At 49.0% G+C, this 17,396-nt stretch overlaps 3 protein-coding genes across 3 annotated transcripts in view; 1 reads left to right on the top strand and 2 right to left on the bottom strand.

The window, feature by feature from the left end:
- On the bottom strand, nt 1-2,948 carry MICOS13 (mitochondrial contact site and cristae organizing system subunit 13). Its single transcript, XM_082298131.1, has 4 exons — nt 2,879-2,948; nt 1,497-1,653; nt 684-735; nt 1-190 (listed from the first exon to the last, which is right to left on the bottom strand). Exons 1-4 carry the CDS (start codon nt 2,905-2,907, stop codon nt 93-95), a joined length of 336 nt encoding a protein of 111 aa, XP_082154257.1. The 5' UTR covers nt 2,908-2,948; the 3' UTR covers nt 1-92.
- A 484-nt stretch (nt 2,949-3,432) lies between these two features.
- HSD11B1L (hydroxysteroid 11-beta dehydrogenase 1 like) lies at nt 3,433-7,988 on the top strand. The gene is made up of 7 exons (XM_082297791.1): nt 3,433-3,601; nt 4,020-4,150; nt 5,325-5,436; nt 5,806-5,897; nt 6,895-6,988; nt 7,320-7,485; nt 7,752-7,988. Exons 1-7 carry the CDS (start codon nt 3,517-3,519, stop codon nt 7,936-7,938), a joined length of 867 nt encoding a protein of 288 aa, XP_082153917.1. The 5' UTR covers nt 3,433-3,516; the 3' UTR covers nt 7,939-7,988.
- A 3,647-nt stretch (nt 7,989-11,635) lies between these two features.
- The window catches only part of CELF5 (CUGBP Elav-like family member 5), a gene marked incomplete at both ends in the record, with an annotated part of 34,221 nt that continues 28,460 nt past the window's right edge, over nt 11,636-17,396 (bottom strand). Inside the window, 6 exons of the mRNA XM_082298071.1 lie at nt 11,636-11,763; nt 11,863-12,006; nt 13,059-13,142; nt 13,230-13,292; nt 13,529-13,675; nt 14,296-14,440. Coding sequence (XP_082154197.1) covers nt 11,636-11,763; nt 11,863-12,006; nt 13,059-13,142; nt 13,230-13,292; nt 13,529-13,675; nt 14,296-14,440 — 711 coding nt within the window. The remainder of the gene's footprint in view (nt 11,764-11,862; nt 12,007-13,058; nt 13,143-13,229; nt 13,293-13,528; nt 13,676-14,295; nt 14,441-17,396) is intronic.

Here is a 17,396-nt window from a genome sequence, read left to right on the forward strand (position 1 = left end):
GAAGTTCCAAAGTCTTTTATTGTAGCCCTTACATGGCCAAGCTGCCCTCCAGAGGGATGGACTGAGAGAATCCTGAACCCTGGAGAACGTGTTCATTTCACAAGATCCTTCACGTATTTCCAGCCTTCCATTGTGTACTCGCAGGCCCTGGTGGGAGCTACAGACAAGGCAGACATGACTGTGTGCACTCCTGCAAGGAAAGCAGAGAAGAATTACCCCAAGATCACCATCATTCGAGCCCAATTTCCAACTCCATCATTGTAGATCTCTTTAAACCCTGAGCTCTAACTCAGCTTTTAAATACACTGTGGCCTGAATGATTCATGCTTCCAGTACAGCTTTATTGTCTCAACAGCATTTGTGACACAGAAATTCCAACTTCAGCACCTGTACATGAGTTAAGACAATTACAAGACTGAGCTTGGTTCTTTGTTTAAGTCCTGTTTTATTTCTGGCCTTGCCACAGACTCCATGGGTGATGCTGGACATGTCACAGTATTTGTGGACTGTGTTTCCCCACAATTGTATGAAGACTCTTTGCTGCACCATAGAAACTATATATTACTGGATACTTCTAACATGCTTTGGCCTTCAAACAAAAATATCTAAAATTCTAATAACAATGGGAATGCTCATCCCTTCTGAAAAGCTGTTCAGACTCAGTTAGTGAGCAGTTATTTTACCTTTATTCCAGGAATCAGAGAGGGAGAAGTCAAATTTTGGAGTGGCGGGGAGCTAAAGAGAGAGAAACAAAATATCAGCACTTGAGGGGTTTCACTGGGAATTCACCTTGGCAAAGCCTCTTGACCTCAGATGTCAAAAATACTTAGGTGCCTACTCTCTGTAAGCCTCAAATGATGCTTCAAGTCTGGGCTTTGCTCTTTCCTGCAATATAAAGTAGGTGCAAAAGGTAGAAAATATTATTTAGGTGCTACTGAAAAAAAACCATCTCTGTGGTCTCCTTGCAGCAGACTGTTAGTTTGTAATTGTCTGTAATTATGAAAAACCTTTTCAAACTTCAAGCAAAGGCCTCCTGTTTTCTGAGGATTTTAAAAACTAAGAACTACTCATAGAGGAGGGGTCTCTTCAAGCAGTTTAAATTCAACTTGATGAACTGCTGGCAATGTAAGAAATTGGGAGGATAATATATTCATTGGTTCTTTTTAAACATGTAGGATCCTTCAAAAGAAGCTTAGGAAGACCACTACATAGGGAAATATCTCCCAGAGCATGTGTGCAATCCCCTCCTTGACCCTGCACAGGGCTGGTCACCCCTTTTCCACTGAAATAACATCTGTGAGCAATGTCTCTGCCCCAAATTCAGAATTTTATTCGCCTTCCATTTCAATCCTCTTTAAAATATTTGCCGTGTGAAATCCAGTTTCAACAGTAAAACTCCTGCCAGCCTCACTGGAATCAGAGTATCACCCCCATATTTTCTCTTCCTCATTCCGAGGAGGTGTCTGTGTTGCAGGGATCACCTGAGCAGCCCTTACCTCCCAGCCCAGGTAATTTGTCCACTCTTGGATAGCTGGAGGCAGCGTTTCTTGAGCTTTTTTGAGTGCTTCGGCACCTTGTGTGCCACTGCCCAGCAGCCCCTGGTCATATGCCACGTACACAGCAGCTCCAGCCAGGCCTCCTTTGATGAGAAACCTGAAAGAGTTGAAATCAGAACAGTTCAGTCCACGTTATGACCATCAGTGCATCTTTCTCAGTGGTTGTGACTGCCAAGGAGATGGTATCAATAACGAAATCTCATGTCTTACTGCAGGCAAAAATCAGCAGAAAAGTACCTACCTACCTTCCTTGCCTTCCTAGGACAACTATTTCCTGTCAGCCCCTTGAAACTGCACCAAATTCACATTTTATCAGTGATGGTTTTCAAGAAAAAAAAAGAGAAAGTGCCAAGCACCTCAAGAGCATGTGCCACTTTTTAAAGTCTGAGAATCACTGGCATATACCTCTTCTAAAAGCAACTAAAGGATTTTGCAGTGGGCAAGCCATCCATGTTAATGATGTGGTTCTTCCTGATAAATCTGATATTTATCTGATAAATCTGATAGACACCAGTATCTTGTGAAGCTCCTTACAATCCAGTGAACACCTGGCCATGGTGTTTGCATTGCCAAGGCTTTTAATATTTCCCTACATGATGCACAGTCACCAGTTTTACAGCTGCAATGGCAACCCACAAAAGGGAAGAAGGGAAGAGAATATTTGGCCTTTATTGGCATTTTCATTATAAATAAGAGATCTGAGGAGACCGACTTTCCCAAACTCACAGGACAAGAGGTTTCCCCTTTAAAAAAAACAGCAAAAGCTATTGTGCAAAGGGACAACCCAAACCTTGGCAGACAGCGGTACTGCAGTAGTAGGACATACGATAGATACAGCTGACAAGAGAGAGCCATTTTTTTAAGTCGTGCATTCACACGCATTTTGGGGAAAAGGGATTTCTCTGCTAAAATGCATTGTTCGCTCCCAAGGACACCCTTCTGCACTTCCTCGCTACGGGTGTACGTCCAGATCCGAGCGTCGCGCTGTTCTCGGCCTTATGTTACGTGTCCATGCTTGTCCCCAGACAGCGCCAGAGCCCTGCCCGGCGTGTGCAGACACACACGGGGAGCTCCCAGGCGCTGGGACAGGCGAGGCCAAGGGCGCGGAGCGACGGAGCCGGGCGAGCGGAGCCGAGGTACAGGGCCTGGGGACGGGCCGGGGACAGCCGGGGCGCGCTGAGGCGCGGGGCGGGGGGGGGGTGCGGCGTGAAGGGCGGGCCGGGAGGGGAGTGCGGGAGGGCAAAAGCCGGGCAGAGGGTGCGGGAGGGCGGGGGCCGGGTGCGGACCGGGGCGGGCCGGGCGAGCAGGGGCCGGGGACTCACTTGGCGGCGGGGAGCAGGCGGGCGGCCATGGCGGCGGCGGGGCCGGGACCGTCACGTGCCCGCGCGCGGCCCCGCCCGCGCCGCCGCCGTGAGGGCCGTGAGGGGCCGGGCAGGGCCGAGGGCTCGGCGGGGCCGGGCGCGGCTCCGGCGCCTTTGTGGTCATGTCCCCGCCGCCCGTTTTGTCGCGCTGTGTCGCAGCGTGGCGGCAGAGCAGCTTATCCCGCTGCTCTTCTTCTCCTCCCGACGAGGCTCCGTCCTGTGGGCTCTGCCGCCGCCTCCCTCCCGGCGTTCGGCTGCTTTGGGGTCACTGCTGCCAAATGTCATCAGTCTTTAATGAATTAAGCGTCCTCTAAGATTAGACACGAGGGGGGTTTTTTCTCCTGTAGGCTCGCGGTGTGTGAAGGCTGGCTCTGAATGCAGAGGGCTGTGGGAATTGCCGGTGAAAGATCCTGTTTGTTCCTGACCAAAGTGGCTGTGGCTCCCAGGGGAGCGGCCCCTCCGGTGGGGTCTCGGTTCTAGAAAAGCCTTTATGTGCCTCTCGCAGGTCGGCTCCCGGCATCAGAGGAAGGAGAACACAGTATTTTGGCTGAAGGGCTCAACTTCAAGACTTCACTTTGTTCCTCATCACTTGGAGGGATATGAAGGCAATTGGAAAAGTGCTTTGTGCCACAGGGGTCGTAGCTGGGCTCATAGCTTTCTTCTGGAAAGACGATTTTAATCCAGGTAGGCTCGCCAGGGGGTGGTTTCAAGCTGAAATATAAGTCACACAAGAGAAAAGGTTGAATTTCCAGACTTTGACTGCTGGTCTCGTTCCTGCCCGTAGTCTTACCAGAGTTGGTGGCCCCAAAGCAATGTTTCACTCCCAGAAACAAAGAGAAACTTGAAACAAATAGGAACACAATGGTCTAAGAGCAGGGATCCTGCTGTCTCTGGGGAAAAAAATGGCACTTTGCTACTGCCTTGCTCCTTTTATGTTTTGGTTGTAAATTCCCTAGTGTCAAGAATCATCTCTATAGGTGTGCAGTGCCTGGCACAAGAGGGCTGATGTGTCTCCAAAGTGATGGCAAAGAATAAATGATATGCAGAAGGCATTTTTTTTTCACTCAGTTCTATATCTTTTATTCTCTTTCCCATAAAAAAGAGAGCTTGTCTGGTGCCCGTGTTGTCGTGACTGGAGCCAGTGCTGGGATTGGAGAGCAGATAGCATATCACTATGCCAGATTTGGTGCTGAAATTGTGTTGACTGCCAGGAGGGAAGGTGTGCTGCAGAAGGTAAGAATCTCTTCCTTGTATGGGGGAAGACATGAGAAATTCAGGCTTTTACCAAAACAACAAAAAAAATTAGTTGTCAGCATGATAAATTTTCCTTCAGAACTGTTGTTAAGCATAAATCCGGAAGAGAAGGTGGCCTGCACAAGAAGATGCATATATGGTGCCTGAGCTTTTAACTGCCTGAACATTTATTTATTTGAGGGAATGGTGTGAAGCTGCATCAGGGAAAGTTCAGATAGGACATTAGGAAAACGTTCTCCACTGAGAGGGTGATCAGTTGCTGGAGCAAGTTCCCCAGGGAGAAGTGGTCATAGCACCAAGCCTGTCAGAGTTCAAGGAACATCTGGGCCACATCCTCAATGATATGGTTTGGTTTGAGGGAGTCCTGTGAGGGGCAGGGATTTGGATTTGATGATCCTTATGGGTCCTTTTCAGTTTGAGATACTTCATGAACTACAATTCCTGCATGATGTGCAGCTTTTCAGAGTCCAAATTGTTCTATTTGTAGCTGTTTTGTTGAAAACCCAGGACTTTTTGTAGGTTAAATGCATTTTTAACCAACTTTTTGACCAACTCAAATAGACGAGGCTTCTTCATCTGTACTTTATGAAATAGGACAATATTTAGAAAGGGTAACAACTCTTTAACTGTGGGGATATGTGACTTCCAAGGAAAGTTCTTCACTATGAAATGGTGCAAAAGGTGAGTTGGGGACAGTGAGCATAATAATAGTTCCTAATGATTGGCAGGCATTATTTCAGCAGATAGCTAAAACTGCATATCATTGCCAGGTACATTCACATACTCAACACAGCAAAGGAATTATGAAAGATGAATTCTTTTCCAGTTATTTTGGAAAAAAGAGAATGACTTGATGTAAAGCATAACCCTTGTTCCAGAAGATTTCTGCTGAAGATTGGGTTTTTTACCCAATCTTGATCCTTTTCTAAAGCAGATTGTTTTAGCAGACAGTTAAATTGAGGTAACTCTTTGCAGGATGCAGATTCAAAGTCTGGATGCAGAATGAGCTCTCCATGGCCCAAACAGCAGTAGATTTTAGATTAAATGTGTCTCTGTCCAGAATTGGCTCTCACTGACTGAAGTACATGCTTTAAGGTGCCCTTTTTTCTTATTCTTTTTCCATATTGTTTAATCTCTGGTGTTCTTTTTCAAGGTGATGGAGAAATGCCTGACACTCGGAGCAAAGAAAATATTTTATATCCCTGCAGATATGTCTTCCCCTTCAGAGCCTGAAAAGGTGATTCAGTTTGCTGTCCAAAAGCTGGGTAAGCATCCTGGGCATCTCTTTGGTTTTCAGGTGTGTGGACAGTTCTCATTCTAGTAGGAGCTTCCTGCTTCAGTTCCCTGAACTGAGAGGGGTGTTAAGGACGTAGATGTACCACCAGAACTAAGTTCTGAGTCTGAATCACACTGAAACATCATTTCAGAAAGTTGTTGTCAAACAGTTTTCCTTTCAATTCTACTCTTGAAGAGCAGCCAAAGCTGCTCCCAGATGGGCATATTTAATCTATCTTCATGGTAAAGCACTTCACAGCCTTCTGAGGGAGTGGTTCAGCCCTCCTGGCATTTCTGAGCTCCCTGGTTGGTGGTCAGGGGATGGGCCCCTTGTTTGACTGCTTTTTCTGCTGTCCAAGGGGGCCTGGATTACCTGGTGTTGAACCACATTGGCACAAACCGTTTCCAGAAGTGGACTGGAGATGTGGAATACACCCGCTGGCTCATGCAGGTGAGGCTTCCCAGCTCACCAGGATCTGGGTGAGTCTGGCTTCTCCTGGGACAGCTTTGGGAAGCTCCAAGGCAAAGCCAAGCCTGTGGCAAGGGCTGAGAACAATCCCTTTACTTCATTCACATTTCAAATCAAGCACTTTGGAGGCTTTGTTGCTAGAGAGGTGTTTTCCTCAGATGTTGTGCATTTGTGAAGAGAAATGTTTGGGAAGAACTTCAGACTTCTTCCTTCTGTCCTTCTTATCTCCTTCTAGCCCAGGAGCTTAGAATTGATGTGCAGTTACAGGCAGTTGTGTTTAGGTCAGGAAGGTCTATAAGTGAACAGCCAGCATTTCCTACTGATCTATGGCATGTGCACAATTGCAGAACACAATTAAGGTTGTTTGAAATGGTGTCTGCTGTCTGAGTCTCTGTTCACAAATTTAGAGTTTTCCTGTAGAATCACCCTGGTGCCAGGTTTTGGGACCATGAAAATGAAGAGCTGTTTTCTTGGTTCAGTCTTCTTCATTCAGGTGGGTCATAGTAGTTTCTATTTCATTTTGGAGGGAGGCTGTTTGCTGGAGAGTGGGAACTTAGGGACATGGTAAGAAGTTAAAATTTAAGAGAGCAGTGAAGCTCTGAAGAGATGCTGAATTTTGTGCTTCATTGTAGTCTGAGCTCAGTGAAGAGAAGCTTAAAAGGGGAGCAAACTGAGACTGATGTCTTTGATAGGGATTGCAGACTAAAGAACAGCATAGAGAGAAAGCTGGGATAGCCAATTGTATCTTAAAGCCCAGGAATAATTTTGCTCTGAATCTTCTCCATTGCTTTTTCTAGAATCTGAAAGACTCATAGATGCAATGTTTGTCCCCATCTTCAGAGAGATGATTTTTCTCACTTGACATTTGAAAAGCCAAATCCAGACCGTGCTTCTTTCCATTTCTGACCACTCTATTGACTTTCTTGGCTCATGCTTTCAAACCCTCTTGCTTCTTTCATGTCTACATTTATTATTCCAGGTGAATTTTTTGAGTTATGTGGCACTTGCAACAGCAGCTCTTCCCACCCTGGAGAAGAACAGAGGCGCTCTGGTGGTTGTTTCTTCCCTCACAGGTTGGTGGCTTTACCTGGAGTTAAGTGCTGGCCTTGTGGAAACAATGGTTCCCAATACTGTTCATATACACTGTTCCTATTTCTCTGTTGTTCCACCCCTAAAAGCATTTTCAAACTGTGCTTTTCACAGTATATAATAACAATAAATATATAATAAGTATAATACAACAATACTTATTCTAATATTATACTTATATAAAGGGACACTCACCTGAACAGAGCGTGAGTTGATGCAGTATGACAAAGCCTACAGCTTTGCCCAGATTCCCTCTCCATGGATCCTCCTTACACCCAGTTTCCTGGTGGTTTCCATTCTCTTTTCCCTTTCCAGGGAAAATGCCCACTCCCTTCACCACTTCTTACTCTGCCACCAAGTTTGCACTGGATGGATTCTTTGGCTCCCTGCGCCATGAGCTCATCATGCAGAAGAGAAATGTCTCTGTCACACTGTGCATCCTGGGCCTGATTGCTACTGATTCAGCACTGGAGAATATCAGGTAGGTATTTGGAAGAGGATGTAGGAGTCTGGGAGAGAGTTTGTCTGCGGGAATGTCTCTTCTTGAAAGCGTACAAAAAAATGCACAGCAGCTCTGTTTGAGAGGGTGTGTGCATCTGTTTGGGGAGAGTGCACCTGCCTGGGCACATCACAGGGTTGTTCATTATGGAACAGGAGCAGGCAGAGCCCTGTGGGGTCAGTCTGCCCAGTTCAAACCCCACCAGGGACCGTGTGGCTTTGAGTGACCCTCTGACCATTCCCTTGCAGGGGCAAAGTGCACCTCAGTGCCTCTCCTGCTCCCGAGGCCGCGCTCGCCATTGTCCGGGGAGGAGCCGCTCGGGCGCACGAGGTTTTCTACCCGGGGTGGCTGCAGCAGCTCTGCTGCCTCTGGGCTTTGTTCCCCAGCAGCAGCAACCAGGTGCTACGGACTTTCTACAACTACAGCAGTCCTTAATGCCCAGTCCCCTCTCCCATCCTCTATCCCTTCTAATCACATTCCTGCCATCCCACTAAGCATCCCACCCAACCACTGGTGTCAAGCAGGAGCAGGGCAGCAGTGGTGGCAAAGGTGCCCTTTTCCTAACATGACTCGTGGTCTCTCATCCTGCTTCAGCCATGGTTCTGTTGCTGCTACCCTTCAGAGATCTTTCCCCCTCTTCACTCTGTCTTAGCCCTGCTCCCATCTCCCCTCCTCCTTCAGCCTCACCTGCTTTTACTGCATCCAGCCTTCTCTCAGCCCCACCTTTAACCCCTGTCTGTCTGTACAGGATGTCCTAGAATGTCTGTACATTCCAGGGACATCCTGCTCCATGACTTCACTGGGTTTTTTTGATTCCATGAAGTAGAATTTTAATCTCTTATTTTAATTAAATTATTTTTAATGTGTTGGTATTATGTGTTGATGCTTCCTCTGTGAAGAAATATTGGTCCCCTGGATTCTGTGGGCCAAGGCCTGTTTGCTGACCTCATGGGACCTGTTAAATTGGCCCAGAGCTTTGGCAATGTCTTCAAGTGTAAGCATTACCTAAAAGCAGGTGCAACTAACAACATGAACTAGAGCCCCAGTTACTTAGCAAGTAAAACTTTTATTAAATAAATTTAGGATTTTTTTTTTTGACCAGAGTGAGGAATTTGACATTGACAAAGCTTGTATCGCACCTGTAACATTGTACAGTCACATCAGTAACTGTGATGGAAGAAACTGTAAATGCTTGTTTTAAACCAGCTTGACCTAGGATTCCCAAAGTCCTTTTTTTCCCATTTTGCATTTGTTCATCTTTTTTCTTTTTTTTTTTTTGTTTTGTTCAAAATTAGACTAAGTTTAAACTTCATGAAATTACTTGTAGCAGAAATAAAGTACATTATACAAATCACATACATAATAGATGTTAAGTATAAAAATGGTATTTACAATAAGTAAACATGGACTATAGAAACACACAGACTCTCACAGCTTCATTCACCTCTCATAAACTCTCAGCGTCAGACACAGAAGGGTGGTTGAGGAGATGTGAAGGTACTGTGCCACAAACACCTGAACAAAGGGCAACTGGAGGAGAATGAGAGTTGGCCGAGATTCTCCAAAATCCCCATAGCTCACTTCAGTATCAATTGCACCAACTTTACCCCACCAACTCTCTGTTCCTATTTCAATGTGCTCACACACCCTCACACACACACCAATGTTTGTGGTACCTTATCAAACTCTGGAATATTGAAATCATTCATTCCTTAATCACTCTGGGGTTTGTTGGTCTGTTCTGCCTTGCTTTCCTTCCCTTATTTTTGTAGAAACTTGAAGAGACTGTTCAAGGGATGTGCCTTGTCAGGATGACACACCCCCCACTCCCAGGGGATCTTTTTTAAATCCAGTTCTGAACTACATTCTGTGCTTTAGAGTATGTGTATATAGTGTATAGAGCTGTCCCTACATATATATATGTGTATATATATATGTATATGCTGCATAATGTATAATCTCTCTCTTGGAGGGGGTGCTGGGGAAAAAAAAATCCCAGAATGGAACCCTCTTTCATCCTATTTTCCTTGCGTCTGCTGGGGAAGGCTTTGCAGCGGGTGTGTGAATTCAGAGGGAGAAAAGGTCCTGTTTCATCTGGAATGAGAACTGCCCACTCCCCAGTGCTGGGTATCCGACACAGGGAGGCAGTGTGCAGCCCCTGGGAGGCTTCTCTAGCTGTTCTGGAGATTGCATCTGCTCACACTCTCTCATCTTCTCCTGCCTTCATCAAGAAAATGCTGTTGCCATGGAGAGCTGTGAAACATGGATCTGTTCCATGTGTGGGGAGGCAGTGCAGTTCCTCTAAGTAAAGGGACTGGTTTCCTGTGCTTTCAGCCTAATCAGGGAGTGCTCAGGGTAGGGGCTGGCACCACATTCCAGGAGCTTTGTCTGCAGAAGCCCTTGGAAAGGTAAGACTGAGAGCTCTCCAGATCCTTAACCAGGCTGGTGCTAAGGTGGAGGAGTGACTCAAGCTGAGCAGCTGACTGTGCCCTAATCCTGGAGGAATGTATTTCCCCTTCTTCTTGCTCCTGTTGAGTAGAGATGTGCTCTCTCTCTCTCTCTCTCTCTCCCCAACCCACCCCCAGCCCCCCGCCCTCCAAAACGTTCAGGCCTATCTGCAGTGCATGCTGAGAAGACACTGTTGCAAAGGTAAACCCCTAATTTCCAATACCTCTTGCAAGCAGTCAGTCTCTGAATGGAAAAGTTTGGTCCTGTGAGCTAGTTTAAAAAAAAAATAGAGACTGTATATATTTATAGTTATCTATGAAAGGGCCAGAAACAGAGCAGGAGGGAGGGAGGGACGGAAGTAAATTTCCACACATCACTGCAGTAACCTAGAGACACACCAGTGGGTTTGCTTGGTCCATGTACTCCAGCCACACCCCGAGAGGAAGAGCTCCGTGTCCCCAGGGGCTGCTGGTTTGCTGGTCCCTTTGCTTTGCACCACGTTAGCAGCAAATATGCGAGTCCAGGCGTGGCAAGAATCTTCCTCCTGGGCAGATATTGAGCCTTCTCTTTAATTGCATGTCTTGGAAAGGAGGGGAGGAGGAAGATGGGGTGGGTAAGGTGGGAAGCCGAGGAAGGAAAGGGGTGGTGTCAAAAGAGTCGATAAATTTACTGGCCTCTCTGAAAATCAACCTGAAGCAGAAATTCTTCCTCTGGACTTTCCTTTCACCTGAACAGAAAGGGAGGAGGGAGGGAATTGGGAGATTAGGAGGACATCTATGCAAACCTCAGGCTTTGAGCTGCTGCTGCTGCTGCTTAAATGTCGACGACTGACCCAAACCAGATCAGCCCTCCCTTGCTCCCCATCTGTAGGCTCTTGGGCAGCAGCCCTTCAGGGTCTCACCTATTCTCTGCTTTTCTGTGATCCCTATGAATCATGGGATTGTCTCTTCTTAACCCAGAAAGCATTCTTTGCAGACTAACTTCTGGGGCCATGTAACAATTGAAAACTACCAGCGTTTAAAACCTTTTCAGGAAGTCAAAAGCTTTTTGGGAGCAGTTGGACAGCAGAGTAAAACCTTGCTTAGACCACAAACAGGCCACTGGAACCATTTGCCTGTTAGGGCCCCCAGGGCACTCACAGGCCTTGATGAACTTGGCCAGCCTCACCTGCAATGTCTGTCCACACTCTGCCCACAGCTCCAAGAGTCTCACTACAGCCCTGTGCCATCAGCCTCTGTCTGATCTATAGCATGGAAGTGCCAGTCTCCATCTGTCCATGGACCTGTCCTCTCCATGGATGTCATTACCTGGGCTCCAGCTCCTGGGCTGTCTTTCCACCTCGATGTTTATTATTATCATTATAGACCTGCCTGGCAATCACTGGACTATGTCTGACCCTGTTCACCTCCACCAGACCTGAGCCTGATCTTGACTCTCTGGCTTGGCTTTGGGCTTGCCCCATTGCCACAAATTTGCCTGATGATTGTTGAACCTGGCCATTATCTCCAGGCCTGCTCTGGTCACTCTGCTCAGGTGAAACCTCTGCCCCACCAGCTGTGTTTATTGCCTCCATTCCTGGCCTTCCACTCTGCAGGGAGCAGCTGGACCCCTGACTAGAGCTGTGCCCTGATGGTACAGGCAGTTTACCTGTGCTGCAGAAGTGACTCCTGCTTGCTCACTGCTGTCAGTAGGGATGGTTGGCATCCTTGGGCCGTTTCAACTGGACCTTCAAGCGTTTCATGCCAATCTGGAAGCCATTCATGGCCTGGATAGCAGTCTGTGCACTGGATGGGTTGTCAAAGCTTACAAAACCTGAAGGAAGGACACAGGATGGGTGACAGTGGCACTGTTGGTACCATGCCCAATATGAGTGTCATTGTTATTGATCATGCTTCCCTTGCCTGCACTTACCAAAACACTTGCTCTGGTTGGTGGCACGATCCATGAACACCTTTGAGGAGATGATATTGCCAAAGGGCAGGAACATCTGCATCAACTCGTTGTCTCCAAACTCCTGGGGGAGATGGTAGATGAAGAGATTGCAGCCTTCAGGACCTGCAGGTACAGGGGCAATGGGGAAGGACAAAACAGAAAGCCCCAAAGGGCAGGGGAAGAGAAATAGGCTCAACTCACAGCACAGCACTGGAGGAGAGCCCTAGCACTGCCTCCTTCTGCTCTGACTTCCCCTTGCTTGTCTCTCAGTCACTGGTCCGTGAAGGGTTCTCACGGCTCTTTAAGAGCAACTGGAAGGCTCCATACAAAACTGGAGTTTCTGGAGAGCAGATTCTCTTTCAAAGCTTGCCTAGCTCCTACACAGGGTGCTGGACACAACCAGCACTGTGAGTGTCTGGGTGCTGTTTTGCTGGAAGGAAATCAGCTGAGGTGAGAGCTCACAGCTGTCCCAGTCCTAGGAGAGCAGCAGACGCTGCTGTGTGAAACCTGCTGCTGTAGCACTCCCTGCAGTGTTGCCTTCAGTCCATAAGCCACACCCTTAACTGGAAACCTCCTGGATTGCCACACATCCAATTTATGGGCTGACCTGATCCTGTCCACTCCTTCACTTGCTCCTTATGAGCACAAGAAACTGCTCCCTTGCTGACACTTGCTGTACCAATCAGGAGCAAAGAGAAAATGCCTTTGCCTCCAAATTCTATTCAGGCCAGTTTTGAAATAAGCTGAAAATAAATTCAGTAGGCTATGAAGGCTGAAAAGAGAGGAGAGTATGTTGGAGGGCTGGCTTGACTGGTTCCACTGTGGTTCTGGCATCAGCAAAGAGGGGGATGACGGCTCTTTGCCCCTGACTGCATAGGGAAAGTGCTGACTCTCATCCCCTTTGGTGTGAAAGGTGTTCCAGGGCCTACTGCCCCTTTGCACCTGGCAGCATCTGGCCAGATGTGAGGCCAGGAAATTTGCACAACAAGCATCCTGTGATCCTTGCCAGTCCACTCACTGCAGACATGAGGTTGTTTCTATAACCCAGCTCCAGCATTAAAGACCAGTGGACAAAAATTAGTGCTGCCTCCTCTCCATTGGCTCTGTGGTGCAGAAGGTGAGCTCCACAAATTCCACCCACACCACTGGACACCCATTCCCACTCTGATTCTCACCTTCTCGCTGCTGCTGCTGCAGGATGGGAGGTTGCTGAGGGATGCTCTGTGCAATGGGGGTGATGGTGGTGGTTGGATACACAGCTGTAGCCCAAGGAGACAGAACAAACCATTTACCTGAGGATCTGGTCAGCCACACAAGGGCCTGAGGGAGACAAGGGAAGCTGGTACCTGCATACTGCTGAACTCCTGTGAAGGCTGGGTGCAAAGTCTCTGCTACTGAAGGGCTCTGGGCTGCAGGGAAAAACACAATCAGAAGCACAGCAAAGGGAATCATTCATGCATTCTGTGTGTGTGTGTGTGTGTGTGTGTGTGTGTAGTGGTGTTTCCCACCCTCGCCCCCAAGTGAGTCTCAGTGCCTGGCTGGGAGGGAGCTACAAAAGTGTTTTGTGTGGGGAATCCAGAAAAGAGGAACTAAATGCAGTTCCTTAGGTCTCTGCACGGTGGGGTTTTTTTACTGCTCTCAATACCTGAATATGGCACAAGGCCATTGGTGTAAACTGTTTCCAAGGTTGGATGCCCATTTGGGAATGGTACCACGCCAGTGAATCCATTGGAAATGGGTGCCACCAGTCCTGGCATGGCCGCTGTTCCCAGGAGAGGTGGTGAATGTAGCCCTGAAGAACAAGAAGAGAGGACACCCCATCAAAGTCAAAGTTCCACAAAGCCCCTGCTCCCCCTTTCCACCTGCTTGGCAAGACTGCTGTGTATGAAACCATTATCTCTTCTATTTGGCACGTGGAGATGACAGACTGGTGCTGAAACCTTCCCAAAATTAAGAAGCAGCACTAGTGGGAAGAGTGTGTGCAGAACCGCCAGCCCTGAGTGCTGTCAGAGCTTTGGGGTGGAACATCTTTGATCTGGGTTTGCACAGCACCTGGCATGACACATGCCTGTTCTGACAGGCATTTGAACCCAGTATGCATTATTGCTGTGGGATGATCATGAACAATAGCACTGCTGACCTCAGAGTCAAGTGCAATCCTGGGAACCCTGTCCTTCTTTACTGTACAAAAGGGAAAAACTGCAGCAAAAATGCACGGCCGTAGGGCAAGAGGATGTGTGTTGAGCACGTGAGGGGCGGTTGCAGGCATTTGTGCAGAGCAGAGACTGCTGTGCTCAGAGGCTGCGCTGTTAGAAACGAGCGAGCTAATGCAGCTGCTGAGCCTGGAGGGGCAGGAACTGCTTTACCTGGGAGTGCTGGGGCAGGAGGCTCCCCGGCCGGGGAGGCACTCACCTGACGCTGGTGCGATGGGAGCGGCTGGCAGCCCATTGAGACTGACGGCACCGATCTGCTGGATGTGGCACGGGGAGAAGGCGACGCCCGGGCTCAGGTAGCTGCCGTGGGAGGTGGAGAGAACCGTGGTCTGCTGCTGCATCAGCTGCAAAGCAGGACCGTGCAGTCAGGGCCTGGCACTGCCTGGGGCCTCCTGCTGCCAGGGCCCTGCAGAGCTGGGGGAGGCTGCACAGACCAGCCTGGCTCTCACTTCCACCAGGTCCTGTCACCTGCCCTGGAGCTTCTCCCGACACTGCCAGACCTACTGGGGTGGGCAGTGATGGCTGTCCACCCCAGGCCCCGTCCCCACACCTGGGGCCCACGAGGTCCCTGCAGCCACATACTCAAACAGCTTCTGCCCCTGCCAAGGTGGGACAGTGGCCTGGCCACCCACAAGAGCCCCCGAGAGCTGAGCACAGCTCCCCGTCCTGCAGGCAGGGGACACAGCTCGGGGGGCATCCCAGTCCACAAAGCCAGGGCCGCGGCTGGGCACCCTCCATGCCTCGCCCGCTCTGTGGGCCAGCAGCCTCAAGGGGTCTCAGCTCACTCAGCTGGGCACCAGGGCATCGGGACAGGCCCCTTCGGCTCAGAGAGCTCCTGCAGTGGAAGGGAGCAGGGCAGGGCTGTGCTCCTGGCAGCCAGCAGCACCGTCTGCCCACAGGCCCTTCTGCACTGTCAGGCACAGGCCGCTCTCCCTGGTCACTTCTCCTGGGACAGTGCCAGATATTAAATAGCACAGCTTTGCCTCGAGGAATGGGGTCCAAATCCCTCTGCTTTTGCCCAGCCTCAACGAGCAGAAGGTGCTGGGAGACACACAGGGCTCACTCTGGCACGGGGACCCTGCTGTGCAACCAGGTGTGTGCCCAGGCCCAGCTCTTGTGGCCTGCTTTGCCCTCAGAGGTCTGCCCCGTGATCCACTGAGCTCAGCCTGTCCTCTGGCACTGGCCTGCACCCTGGGGCCAGGGGACATCAGCTCCTCGTGGTGCCATGACACACCTGCCAAGGCAGAGATGCACAGTACAAAAGGAAGGGTGGGAAGGTTGGGACGAGGGCTAAGAGACAAAAAAGTCCTTCTGGTCCTATTTGACCATCAGCGGGAGCATAAGATCCCCTCAGAGTGCAGTGGCAACAAAGACTCAGTTCTGGATACAAAATTATCCAGCCCCTTTATCAGCTTTGCCTTCACATCAAGCAAGAAGAGTAGGGGAGGTACAGGCACGGCTCTTAGGAAACCAGAGATTCTCAGGAGGTGCTGAGGGGTGACACAAAGCAAAACCCAAGAAAACAACAAAAATCTTCCTTACATTGCCACATCCCACTGTCTGCTCTGCACCACAAACACACAGCTCTCCAGGAGCCTACCTCTTCACAAAGGGGTGAAGCCTGCAAGGCAGTTTGGCCCAGGGCTCTGCTGAAGGATCTGGTAACTGTGAAAAGTTCATGGCTAGCTAAACCTCCCAGTTTCCTCCACACAGAAGCTGATCATCGCTTTTGCATAAAAAGAAGAGGAATCTCATGGCATGGCTGCCCCTGTAAGCTGGCACAAGTGAAGCCATGGGGTGAAATTGGCTCGAGCCCTTTTTGGGGATGGGTGAGTGCTCCCAGGCCTGTCCCAAGGCAGGGGCTCTCCGGGCAGGGGGACTGACAGCACAGAGGGTCACTCCTGTGACCAGGAAAAACCCTGGTATCACCTCCCTGTTCACCACCACATCATCCTTGGCTCCCCTGGAGCTGGATTCACTCCTGTCATCAGGAGCCACCCACCCCGAGCCAGAACTGCAGCGAAAGGTGGCTTCCCTGGGGTCACAGGGCCCTGCTGAGCCTCTGTGCAAGAGCCCTCACGTGTTCCTGCTCCTGTCCCCACACTGTCCCCACTCAAGGGTGCAGGAACCAACACGTTTCCTACTCACTCTGTGAACACTGATCTTCTCTTTCCTCATTAACGCCTGTTCTGTGCCGGGCTCTGGCCGGACCAAGGCCTCCACGCAGCTGCATGAGCACCAAACTGGCACTCTGGAATTGTTCTCATCACTTGCATAAAATTACCATAATGAACCATAAGAGCAGAAATAAAAGGGGGGGAGGTGTGCATAAATTATGTTTTGTGTTTGGAACTAATTGATTTATGATATACAAGAAATATTCGACCATTATAAGCACTTAGTAAATTGCCCTAGCCGCTTTTTAAAGACTTTAGGCCTCTTTTGTATTGATAATTATTTTTTTTCAGCCCCCAAACATTTCCCTGAGTCCACCTGAACTAACTTGTTGAATAAAATGAACTCATTTGCAGAGGCACCTGGGATCAAAACCTGATTTAAGCACTGAAATAAACTGCTTTCAGATGCTTAGCCAGTTGTACTTCCCAGATGAGACTTTTTCTTACAGTTTCAACTAACATGCACTGTTTGACTATTTTAAGTATCTTATTTTGCATATTTGCATAGATCTGAGTAACTTTAGACTGAACTTAGTGTATGATTATTTCAGGTTTAATTTGAGATTGTTTTTGAAGAAAAAGGCTATTAATATAAATTTAAAACAGGCAACTGAAAACAAAAACAAAACAACCCAGGCTCCAGACTTCTTCCTAAACTCCTGGGGACCACTTTGGCTCGGTAACACAGCAAACCCCGTGGGGACAGGGAGAGAAAGTTGGTGTGTAATAAATTATGACTCTAAGAACCTGTGGTGCCTCTGATGCACCAGTTCACCCCAGCAGCACTCGCTCCTGTCAGTCTGGTTCAGCCACATCCATAATGGTCAGCTGCATCTCCCAGCCCTGGGGGGAACCTTGGGTGCAGCATCTACTCCTCCAAGCCCAGAATCAGGAAGGCACGAGGGGTTTTGGGCTTCCCCTGAACCCTGGCTTACCAGAGGTCCCAGCTCCCAAGGGCTGCCCATGGCAGAGCAGTTTGAGGAACCCTAATGAGATTCAGCACGGAAGTCCCTCTCTTTTGCCTCCACTTCCAGAGATGTTAGATGGCATTTCAAAGGGCTGATTCCCTCTCCCTCTGATGGTGACACTATATGAGGACTGGCTGGGATCTCTCCTCCCAGAA

Source organism: Coloeus monedula, assembly GCF_965178545.1.
Source record: "Coloeus monedula genome assembly, chromosome: 27".
Taxonomy (NCBI): Eukaryota; Metazoa; Chordata; class Aves; order Passeriformes; family Corvidae; genus Coloeus; species Coloeus monedula.